The sequence below is a fragment of the Vigna umbellata genome, chromosome 1, assembly GCF_029865625.1.
Source record: "Vigna umbellata cultivar VRB3 chromosome 1, Vumbellata_1.0, whole genome shotgun sequence".
NCBI lineage: Eukaryota > Viridiplantae > Streptophyta > Magnoliopsida > Fabales > Fabaceae > Vigna > Vigna umbellata.
In genome coordinates this window covers 75,335,066-75,347,514 of record NC_142165.1, presented here as the reverse complement: position 1 = coordinate 75,347,514, position 12,449 = coordinate 75,335,066, and the positions used below count along the sequence as shown (strand labels likewise).

The 12,449-nt window shown below is 35.2% G+C and overlaps 1 protein-coding gene and 1 non-coding gene across 7 annotated transcripts; one reads left to right on the top strand and one right to left on the bottom strand.

The window, feature by feature from the left end:
- The first annotated feature begins 256 nt into the window (after positions 1–256).
- Positions 257–416, top strand: LOC148206337 (U1 spliceosomal RNA). The gene has a single exon (XR_015783997.1). It is a non-coding gene; the product is annotated as a U1 spliceosomal RNA (small nuclear RNA).
- A 4,712-nt stretch (positions 417–5,128) lies between these two features.
- LOC148206336 (uncharacterized) lies at positions 5,129–7,881 on the bottom strand. Of its 6 annotated transcripts, none has more exons than XM_088104229.1 (3): positions 7,573–7,880; positions 7,255–7,376; positions 5,129–6,366 (listed from the first exon to the last, which is right to left on the bottom strand). In XM_088104229.1, the coding sequence occupies exon 3, from the start codon at positions 6,353–6,355 to the stop codon at positions 5,870–5,872; it is 486 nt and encodes a 161-aa protein (XP_087960355.1). In that variant the 5' UTR covers positions 6,356–6,366; positions 7,255–7,376; positions 7,573–7,880; the 3' UTR covers positions 5,129–5,869. The 6 variants fall into 6 exon arrangements, with proteins under 6 accessions (XP_087960355.1, XP_087960353.1, XP_087960357.1 ...); XM_088104227.1 differs by having other exon boundaries at positions 5,129–6,418; positions 7,573–7,874; XM_088104231.1 differs by lacking the exon at positions 7,255–7,376 and having other exon boundaries at positions 7,573–7,881.
- Between the last annotated feature and the right edge of the window lie 4,568 nt (positions 7,882–12,449).

The window sequence follows — 12,449 nt, the reverse complement described above, 5'->3', positions numbered from 1 at the left end:
TCCATAACTGGTGTGAAATTAAAGCTGCAATGTTGATTCTACTTGCAGTATATTAATGAAACAGTGGTTCTTGAAGGCAAATCCTTCCTACTTTGAAAACAATTTACCTGAATCCTTTTTCTTGAGTTAAACCAAGCACTCAAGGGATCTGAAACCTTTCCATGTTCATATAGTCTACCAAATCCCATATTGAAAATATTACTTACAATGGCATTGAAAATAGACTACAAAATAGAGATTTGTTACACTAAGCAACATACTTACCTGGATGGGGTATATGGATGATCAATAAGATTCATGGCCTAGAGGAGCAACTTTCATTGCACTGAGAAAGGGTGTTTCTCTAAGGTCTGTCCTTGTGACAGAGCCTACGTCATAATTTGTGGTAGTAGGGACCTGCGTCCGCGCGGTCCCTTTAATTGAGTTTCTATAGTTTTGTGCCTCGGTCATTTAATTATTATTGATGCTTATTCTGTGTAGTTTATTTGATGGTTTTGTTTGGTATTAATTTGTCTGTTATTAGATTACCCTTCTTTAAAGCAAGGTGTATAATGGAAAGTGATGCTGTCTTTTTTGAGGTTCTTTATATTGTCTCATACATTTGCTTACATTGATATTGTATGAAATTATTGCAGCTCTTCAATCTTCAACCCACTGTTTCATACATTTTTAATATTGTCCCTTGTAACCATTCTCTACAGGGGAAAGGTTCAATCAAGCATGCACTCACTTTTGCATACTTCTTCCACATCCAGACAATAGAAAAAACAAAAACTCTAAACTTATGAAAATGTTCTTATCTAACTAAATGTTATAAAGAAACAATCTAACACATTAGTTGATCACAGATGTATAAATCACAAGTAGTACGATGTTTTATCAATTGATTTACTTAACTGTTTTTTGTCTCAAAAAGTTATATTAATAGTAGGGCACTTGGATGCTTTAACCTTTACAAAAAAATATATACAAGGTTTTTCTTCTGCATTTTCTCTAAATCTATATTTTGATGCAAAACTTATGGATTTGCATGTTACTTTCACCAAAACACAACCCTCTCAACATTATTGTTCCTGAGTTATTGAATCTGCATCGTTCCACACACCATGTTGAGAGATCGTTACCCAGTTCACATCTCCTGATTTATTTTACTGTTTCCCTTAACTTTTATGTCGATGAATGTCTCTATTTGGATCTTTGGTGGTATCCACTCAATATTAAGTTGTATGACATTGTTAGGTTTCTGGGTATGAAACCTAACTGTCTCACAGCACACACTCACACAATAGCATCCAAATGGTAAGAAAAGAATGAAAATATGTATTCACATCAACCAATGTCATGTACAACCAGTAACTGGGAGCATAATCCCCCTCCACAGGATCAAGGTTCCTGTCTATACAATTGATATCAAAAACTCCCCCTTCTACCAGACCCCCCTTGCCTTCTTATAAAGGCAACCCACTTCTAACTACCCAACAACAATTAATTCCTAAACTGAACAATTAATTCTTCAACTGTTTTCTCTCTCCTGCACACCTATTACCCATTATAACCTATCATATTATATCCTATCATTACACCCTGTTGCAAAACAACCTTGTCCTCAAGGTTTGTACAGTAGTGCTTGTTCCCATGGCTAATCATCATAGGAAGGGAACCCACTGGCTGCTGCCTCCAATTCAGGTCTGGAGGTTTGGGTGGTGGTCTATATGAAAAAATTGTTGACTCCTTTAAGAGTTGTTTTTTTTCCAGAATTCCCATGGACCCTATGATTGTTCTATATTGCCTTCTGACCTGGTGACCACTTACATGGGCCTGGATTTTAACTCTTTTCTGATGAATGATCAAGAATTCTTTTCTCTTCTTCCACCCCCAAAACCTTTTTTGTATTTTTATAGCAGCAGTACTGGCGAAGCCCTCTCCTTGCCCAAATTTGTTCATCCTAGAAGCTAAAAAGGAAAGAACTTGTTGATCTGACCATCCAATTCCTTCATCATCATCATGTTGAGCTAACTGTTTCCTCTGAATGTTAAATTGCAGCCCTGCAAAGAAATATCTCTGCCATTGGTCTTCTAGTGTTTTGTATGTTTGTGACAACCATATTTTTTCCCCACTCAAGACAGCTGCATCTTCTACTTTATTTCCAGCCATCATAGTCACCCTGTTCCCACCATATTCTGCTTTCTTTCCTCTGTCTTCACCCTTCTTCACTGTTTTATCATACACATCACAACCTACCCCACTATCTCTCCTAGAAACGGCAGCTTCTGCCACTTCCTGGGCAGCAACACAAACAATGCCTCCATCACATTTTTTGTCTTCTGCACTGATATCTCTTTCTCTTTCCTTCCCAGAAACAGCAGCTTTTGCCACTTCCTGGGCAGCAACACCAACAACTTTTGCTACTTTCCCAATAGCAGTAAAAACAACAGCTTTTGCAACTTTTCCAGCAGCAGTCACACCAATGTTTCCATCACAGTTTTCATCATTGCCTTCCTCTCCACATATATTTTCTTCTCTCCTATTCTGTCCTCTAATTCTTGCAAAACCATCAACATTCAAAACTGCAGCTTCCGTTTCTCTTTTCTTCTCAAAAACAGAACCTCTAACTCTTCCTCCGAACCCCCTTATCAATGCCTCTTTCAGCCCTTTCCAAGAATGGTTCTTGGTTTTATTTTCCCAGGCCCTGAACCAATAGATTGCACCTCCCTCCATGCTAGCATAGGCCAATCTTAATTTTTCCCCCGCTGCCACGTTTTGGATCTCAAAAACTTTCTCTGCTCTGGATATCCATCCCTCTGGATCAATCCCCTCAAAAGTAGGCAATTCTATCTGCTTCCTCCACTTCTGCTGCCCTTTGCCCTTGTCTTCCTCCAGCTCTTCCTCTGAACCATCTTTCTTTCCTTTCATGGCAGATTCATCACTTCTTGTTGTGCCCTTTATCTGAATCTTGATATTCTGCATCATTTCTTTTATTTCTTGGATATTTCTTCTCCATTCTGCTAGCACTATTTTCTGTCCCCTGGCCCACCTTTCCACATTATCGATTCTTCCTTCCATCACGTTCTCCTCTCCAAAGGATCCGGCAGCTTCTTGATCCGGCAGGTCGAACCAAATTGTTAGGTTTCTGGGTATGAAACCTAACTGTCTCACAGCACACACTCACACAATAGCATCCAAATGGTAAGAAAAGAATGAAAATATGTATTCACATCAACCAATGTCATGTACAACCAGTAACTGGGAGCATAATCCCCCTCCACAGGATCAAGGTTCCTGTCTATACAATTGATATCAAAAACTCCCCCTTCTACCAGACCCCCCTTGCCTTCTTATAAAGGCAACCCACTTCTAACTACCCAACAACAATTAATTCCTAAACTGAACAATTAATTCTTCAACTATTTTCTCTCTCCTGGACACCTATTACCCATTATAACCTATCATATTATATCCTATCAGACATACACAAATCTTAAAATTTATGTTTGGTAGAATTAAAAAATGATTTTGAGAAACCGTGTCTTAAATTCTTAAAAAACAATACAAAATATTATCAGACACTTGTCCCAGTCCAAGATGTCCCAAGATTACTGCTTCTTATTATAACAGCTCATTTCTTTAAGATTACACTATCCACTCTACTTTTAAAGTATACAAACTCTATGACAAGAATATTTCTTCCGTATTTAGCTTCACCTTAGCAGTGCATGGTTTCGTTACGTCAAAGTTTTCCCCTAAAGTAGAAAAGACCCACTTAACATGAGCAAACATAAAAACAGTACCATGTTTTGAAGTATGAAAAATTCAAATGAATGTGTCTTAACTCTTAAAATAAAATGATAAATGTTCATTCAATTACTCATCCTTGAATTTTAGAAAACTAAGATTGTTATGTATTATAAATTAAATGTAAGAATAAACAACCATGGGCTTTTCAAATGAACCCTAGGAGCTGAAAACACTTGCTGAAAATCACTAGCCTTATCAAAAGAAAACTTGAAGTGGAGTTAAAAAGATAGAAATGTGAAGTGGACAGTGAACAGTGCGTTTTAAATGATGCTAATGCCATAAAAACGTAATCACATGTGAAGTGTCTTCTACCAATGAAAATATCTGTCACACTCACATGCAAAACAGAACCAGAAAAGTTTATCACACTTCAAGAAAACAGTGACAAATGATTGAAAATAACAGGGGAATTGTCCTTATAGCTGCTTTACATTACCTTACCATGGTTAAAAACTAATCTAATCACTAACAAAATTGGTTATCTTGGGCAACTAGGATCACTAACTTGTACCAATTTGATCTATCTATTCCGTTGCATGACAATGACATAATTTCTCCTTCGAAGTAGAAGCTTATGAGCAGTGGTACTCTTAAAATGCACAGAATAAATGGTAAGAAATCAGTCCCTTTAGTGAATGAAAGTGTTACACAGTTTTGATAAGAACCTTTGCTTTCTATCTTGTGAAAGGAATATATGTCCAAGAAGTCCACATACAAATTAATGGAGCACCCGTGAATGACTCCACTACAAACAAATGCAGCAAAGGGTCCACAAAAAGTGACACATTGCGTTAGTTCCTCAAACTTGCGGAGTATTTTTTTGGGCAGTGTAAAGTGGGGGTGACAATAAAATCATATAGAATATATAAAAAACCAAACAATTGGGTTTCCCAATGTAGAGAACAACTAAAATGTATCAAAACCAGATATGTGAAGAAGCATGGTGATATAATACAGTTGCAACTTGCAATGAGTAAATTTTAGTGTAAGAAAAATATATGAAACCCTCAACACGGTTTTCTTACTAACAATTCTTCTACCTTCTCTCCATCTTGCCAAATATTTTAATTATAAACAGTGAAATTAGGAAACTATAAATCCTAATAAGCATTGTCTTTGAGCATACAATGTTAAATGTCTCTCCCACTCCCCTTCACATCTCAAAAGAAAACCAGATTATATGATGGATGAAACCAACCAAAACAAAATCATCCACACTTAATCACTACCTCAAAAGCGCTCAAATGGAAAGTTATTTACACAACCGTCTAGACTTTTCTATTTTCCGGTGCCATTTAAAGACACCAAAATGTTACATTGGCTTGCTCAGAAGTCAAACAAAGTGATGGTCCAATTTCTTCTTTCACATGAATTCATCTGCTCCAAATTACACTGACCATAGTCTCAAATAATGAACTTATTATTGGGATGTAGCTAGACATGATTAAACATAAAGTTACAAGGATAATACTTTTTACTGCATGCACATGAATGGAATGACAATGTCATGTCACCAACTAACTCTACAACCATAAACATAATACATGTCATGCACTTCATATAAATAGTACATGGTAGAGTGGAGAGCTTCTGTGAAACTAAAGAAAATGCCTCAGCTTGTGGAAAAGTTCATCAAACATACAACAAAACCACTCTTCTTCAATCCCACTTTTTCTTTCTCCTTGACACCAACAATATAAAGCATACAGACACCCACCATCCTTGCCACAAGCAACACAAAAGAAATGGCTGAATTTCCACCTGTAGAAATAGGCACAAGAGGCACAGTTGGGTCCCTTCTAATGCAAGAAATTGAGTACTTTAGCCGGCTTGAACTAAATTCCAATGGCTGGTCACAGAACAACAAATCTCAAACCATCAACATGGGTTCCTCAGTTAGCACTGATTCCAGACCCTCAACTGTATCCAGAGTAGAAACAAGAAAGAAAAAGCGAGGAAGTAGCAAGCTCTTGCCAAGCATGTGTTCTATGGTCGATATAATAGACAGTAGTAAGCCAAATGTAATTTCTGCTTTCAGCTACAAGAACCTGAAGTCTGACATACAATTCCAGCTTTAGGTAATGCTCTCAGAGAGCTTTGAGAAACCCAACTTCTTGAGAGAATTTGTGATAGGTGTGGCCCAAGCTTTATCTGCATAACCACACTTGATGTCCACAACTTCCACAAATTTAGATTTTTTCTTCTTATCCTTTTTCTTCATAACTGGACTTGCCTCCAATGGAAGGGTGTGGGAACCAAGCATGGGTAGTTGATGGGTATGTTTGCCATTATGTTTTGTTTTGGGGCCAATCCCTGAGCTTATATGGTTTGTAACATTACTACTAGTACTACTACTACTACTGGCTTCAAATGATTTTCTTGGTTGTGGTCGTTTCGGCGTAGCACTACCACTTGAAACTGAAATTCGAGGTTTACTTGTTGAAGATAGATCCTGCTGTGGAACACCAGACATCTGATCCAATTCCTTTGTCATCAATAAGCTGATTGTTCCAGTGGTTCCTACGGTAATGGATCCTTCATCACCCTTAGTGCCTTCCATGCTTCTTTTAGCTACAATCAAACTCCCAAATGTTCAAAGCTCTGATGGATATAGCCAGATAATCTGTTATACATGTAAATGGTGCATTCAGATCAACAACTCCTAGTCTTTCATTTACCAGTTCACAATTCAAATATAAATGTTTCCATCAGAGTCAACAAAACATGCAAACAGCATAAGAAAATCAAAATTAGCAAGTAGCTTAGATTACCATTTAGAAATTCACAGTTGAAAGTGAATGGAAAGATGAATAAACAAGTGATAAACATCATATCTTACAGCAAGCAAGAAGGGTTGCAAAGGGTATAATGTGTCACCAAGTTCACACTCGCAAAGCATCATCGAATCAACCACTGCATGGCTGCTTGAGATGCAAATCACAAAACTCAAAAATCCATTTTCCATAAACAGCAGAACTGAGTAGGGCAAGCAAATAAAGAATGCTTTATTGGGAGAAACAAACACAAATTAGAATGCACATTGTCACGATACATCATGTGGCATCTCTCAACCACAAGACACCAACCACACATAAATTTAAAATATCAATTTGAGGATGCCAACTACACTACTCTTCGTGCATTTATGACTATGGGCCTGCTTAAGTAGATCTCTGTAACCACTTACAGAAGAGGAAAATAAAAAGAACAAAAAGAAATAAGTTGCGGTAGTTCAAACTATCTTATGCGTAAGTTAAAACTCTGATTTTGGAGAAGTTAATATGAAAGAGCCATTATAAATTAACTTATGGATAAGGTTTTCACTTTTCCTTCTTATTTTGCTTTTTCTAGAAATGTTTACTGAAAAGTTCATCCAAACAAGTTTCACGGGATAAAGGAAACAAAATTAATGAATAATTTTGAATAGGAAAAAGGATGAAAAAAGGTAAAGAAACAAACCTAAGAGGACCACCAATCAAGAATAGCTACGATGATGCAGAATCAAATCTGCTAAAAACCACCCAACCCTTAGGGGGCTACATTAGCAGAATCCAGAGAAGGGTAGCAAGTTCACCAAAAGACTTCCAGAAACACAAACAATCCATTAAATTCCACAATGTTAAAGAGTATACACGAAGAAAATACTAAAGGCTCAATATTATAAAAGAATGTAACAAACTGAAGAAGAAAAAAAGCATAACTCAAATTTAATCACATTATAGATGCAAATCACATAGGTAAGCTCAAAAAGAAGTGGAAACAAGGTTGGTTATCTACCCTACTCAGAAGCATTACAGAGCAGACTGAAACACGGCTCCTCAAGTTTCGAATTTGAAAATTTGAAACTGACCCAGCTGAGATTTTCTCACGTAAAAAGAAGGGGGAAAGTAAAAGCTAATCCTTTTGCAGATTGGAATATGAGGAAATGAAACTTTGGTTTATAGGGAAAATTAGGACAAAATGGTTTACAGCCAAAATGGTTATTTTTTTCCCCAAGGGAAAACATCGAAAGAGACAAAATCATATCTAAATCCAATTTTAAGACAAACTTTTGAGTGTCTCTACATTGGAGTTTGTCGGATCCACTGTTGTTGGTTTGACAATAATCAGTGTAGGCGCCGCGGGGTTATTTTTCAATACAAATGTTCATATTCAAACTATTTTGATATGATTTTTCTACGGAGATATGAACCTCTTGCTCTGCTAATATTATTAGTTGATATCACACTAATCACAACAAAACAGTTAGCTACTTAATTCAGTTCCACTCTCAAATACATATTAAAATATTATTATAATATTATTTCATTAAATACACATTCAATATTTCATTTATCATAATTTTAAAGTGTTTCTAAAGCAAAACTCCATCCTTTCTTACAATAAGACAAGAAAAGGAGAGACGTGTTATTCAAAGAAATGAGAAATACAGACAAAAAACGCAATATTTGATACAAGTTATGAGTAAATCTATGTAAGATAATACAATATTATCTCCTATGAAGCTAAGTTTATGAGTTTTTCTTCTCTTTTTTTTTATCCACTATCTCTTTTGAAGAACTTAATTTTACACTTGAATTCCTAACGACTACACTTTGGTCCTAATTTTTGTTTAAATAATTCAATTCGTTTTTTTATCTATATTTTTAATTAAATCTTAATTTTTGTTAAAATAATTCAATTAGTTGATTATGGTTAGATTGACGATAGCATCTTTTTTATAAATGTCAAGGATTCAAGTGTTAATAATATTTTATATTTAATTTAATTTTTATATTTAAAATTTTGACTTAATTAAGTTTTAATATTTTTTAAAATAAGACCAAATTAGGAATTAAGTCTAATTACAATTAATGGTATCAGAGATATTCATCCTTAGGATGACCTATGAGTTGTGGGTTTGTCGTGTTTTCTTGTTAGGAGTTGAGTCTAAATGGGTATGTTTTACCATGCTCTCCAAGTTTAGATAGAAGAGATGTGTATCTAATTGGAAGTTTTAAGAATAGGAAATGTCTTGATAATAGTAATGAGGGTGCACACTCATGAATACGTCAGAGACGATTTTCATTTCTTAATCCTGAAGGTGTTGGGAAAATAAAGAGTTATAAGTCAAGTTTGGTTTTCAATAGTGTTTCCTATCTTGTTCTTGCCTTTGTGTTAGTGTTTTATGCTCTATAGTGATAGAAGAATGCATATTCAAGGTAACTCGGTTTGTATACCTTTAGTATAATTGGTTAAAGCCTTTGAGACAAATTCTTGCCTCGAGGATAAGGAGTTAGAGGACCAGAGTTTCTGAGTTTCGAAGGATGGTTTAAGATATGAGGAGGTAGAAGCATCACTTTTGTCTTAAGAACCGAATTAGGGGAGTAGAAATCACAAGTTTTTCCAAGAGGAGTTTGATAAACATTGATGTAGCAAGGTTTGAGGAATCAGTTGGTTCTGTGTGTCAATAACGTCAGAGGTCAGAAAAAGGAAGGTGTTAGTGAGTAATGGAGTAGCAATGGTTGAGAAGGCAACATGGGTTGGTATATCAGTGTTTGAGGTCTAAAGAAAATAAGTGGTGAAAGGTTTGAAGCCTAAGTAAAGAAAGGAATAAGAATTCTGAAAGGGACCAAGAGAAATAGATATCTAGAAAGGAAGTAGAAGAAGGAGGGTTGGAGAAACAATTATATAAGGCATAAAGCGGATTAGGGCAAAGTTTAGTAGAAGACAAAATTTCCAAACTGAGAGAATATGAAGTATTTAGAGAAGAATGAAGCATTGCAAGGGACTTAGGTTAAATAGATAATCAGAAGGAAATGGTTAAGTTTTTCTTAACAAGTGGATGATTCAGAGTCAAGTTTAGAAGGATATTTCAAGATCAATGGTTCGCATAGAAGTAAGGTTTGACCTTGGACGGAGGTGGAAGACTTCAAGCACCGAAGGAAGAATCACATCAGAAAGTTAATTTAATAATAAAAAGATAAGGCTAGAGAATTAAAGGCATTATGTATGAGGATGAAGAAGAAAGGTCTTGGAAATAGAGAAAAGATGTCTACAACTTAAGCTGATGAAAAAGGTATAGAGAAAGGTATAGAGAATGATCAAGGATTTTGGGTTGGCTGAGATGTTTATAGATATGAGGTTGCAGATTGAGTTGAAGTCAGTTTTCATCAAGTGTGGTTTTGGAGTAGTGTTGAATGATTGGTTGAGTTGATCAAAAGAGAAGTAGTGGTTGGATGTTGGGTTATAGAAGACGGTGGGTTTGTGGGTTTAGATCAGGCCAAAGAGTTTGCGTTGAAGGATAATGGTATTCTGAGGTTTTGCGATTCATAGGCAGGGTTTTTGTTCCTGAGGATTTTGAGTTGAAGAGGCTTATTCTTGATAAAGGTCTTATGTTAAGTAGTAAGGTTGTGGTAGTGGGGGCTACATGAAGATTTGTAAGTTGAGTAACACGTGTCGAGGTGATCAAAGGGATTAAATTTGAAGTTGTTATGAAATGATTTCTTAGCAAGTTGGAGCTTAACATTTTGAGAGGCTTAATCGTCTCTTAACTTGGTTCTGGTAAATCTTGGTATTCTATAAATCTTAGTCATTGCAATGGATAAGAGTTCTAGTTTCATAATGGAATAACATAGTTGGAAATTATGTTATTCAAGGGTGAAAAGCAGTAGAGGAAGGTGAAGTTTTCATCATAATGGTTTTGTTTAAAGAAGATCAAGAATGTTAATGGTTGGTAGCAAACTAGAAGTTGTGCTGATCAAGTCAGTAGTATGGTGTTTCTTCAAGGAAACAAGAGAAGGTGAACGAATATTGATCAAGGGTTGATATACAGTCAAGGTTAGCAGAAGTTTTAAAAGAGTTTTACCAGAGGCAGTGGAAGGTAGATAAAGGGTTATCAGTGTGGTAGACACAATATGGTTGGCTATGTGTCAGAAAGATCCGTAAGAGTTGAAGTTTGGAGGTTGAGAATTTGTGTTGAGAGTAGTGGCTAGATCAATTTACATTATTGAACATTAGAGTATTTTAGCACAGAGACAATTCTTTTCATGTTAGTAAAGTTGTTGGGGAGTAATATCTTTGTCAAATGGATGGTTATGATAGAGAATGATAGGAAACTAGGTTGTTACTTCTATTTGATGAATGAATTTTCGAGGATGAAATTTTTTGTTGTCGAAGAGAATATAAGAACCTAGAAAATAGAGTATTAGAGTAGATAGGTGTTTTAAAATAATGAGACCGATTATTTTATATTAAAATAAGTCGATAATATAAATAGAATTTCATACACTCGTCTCATTACTTAAAGCACAGTTCATCTCTCTAAAACTCGATCTCTAAACTCTCTCTACCTTCTCTCTACAATTTCTTCCCCTCTGATCATCTGTTAGACGATCAGAAAGTTCCTATGTGATCACCGCTGAGTTGTCTTCATTATGCACCGATCAAATTCTGCGGTAGAGTGGGTAAGTTTCTACCTCTTTTCTCGGTCTATCTTAGGTTTATGATCATGCATACCCAATCTGTTTGCATGTTTCAATTGAGTATCTGCTTTGATTCTTAGTTAATTATGGGTCCTAAGATTTCATCTCAACTGTCATTCCATCAATTGTAGGCGTTTTTCTAAATTTCTTCGTGGTAGGAACGTCGGGCGAGAAATTGTTGAACTGTCTTAGTTTTCCCCAAGGTAAGGGAAGCTAATTTGTTTTTCATAGGTATTGTAAGATGTTTGAAATCTATGAATTGTGTATATTTGATTATATGGTAATTTATGATGTTAAATTTGGGAAAAATGTTGAATGCGAGTACATTAGAATGTGTTTTAGAATTAGAAGTTATGGTTGCTATTATGAGTTATGATATGATGAACTTAATGTGTTGTTGAGATAAAAGGGTATTAATAATAATGGTTAGGAAGGTGTGAAAACTACACTCTAGTTTTATAGCTTAAATTGATGAAGTGGGTATGTCAATTTTTGAAATAGTGATCACATTGTGGAATCTGCAGCTTGTAATTGGTTTTGGAGTGATTTATGGTTGGTTATCATCATTAGATGGTCAAAATTTAGGAGGTTAAGGGAGGGAGTTAAAACGAGTTCAAATCTTACTTATTTTGGAGAGAAAATTTAGGGTTTTGGTAGGTGGATTTTTGAGTAAGCATTGGATTAGGGAAAATAAATGTATAGGGGTTGTTTTGAAGTCCATTTGGACTTGTGAGAGTGATTAAACCAGTAAAATCTAGTTTATTATGTAGAAAAGTGTTGGTGAGATTTGGTTGAAGTGAATTTGAGTCCATTAAAAGGGTGTTGGGTAGTGAATATTGTCAACACCCAATTTTGTCCAAGTAAATAAAATTCATCACAAAAAAATAAATAAAAATAATAAAAAAATCCTATTTGTTTTACTTTTTGCACCCCCAAAATTAAATTTTTAACCTATAGCCCAATGGCCCAAAATAATCCCACATTTGTTTACTTCCTCACCACTTCTTTTTTCTTATCACACCTCACTCTCCATGTCACCTTCCACATCATCCTCCACATCACCTACATTTTTCATTTACTATTACATTTTATATATATTTATTATTTAATTTTTTTTCTAAGTTTTCTAATTTTTCCACTTACTTTTTTATTATATTTTATTTCACTAAATTTCTACACCCATTTTTTATA

Excerpts from the sequence above, each read along its gene's own strand:
- LOC148206336 (XM_088104231.1), bottom strand. The coding sequence starts at position 6,355 with ATGGAAGGCACTAAGGGTGATGAAGGATCCATTACCGTAGGAACCACT.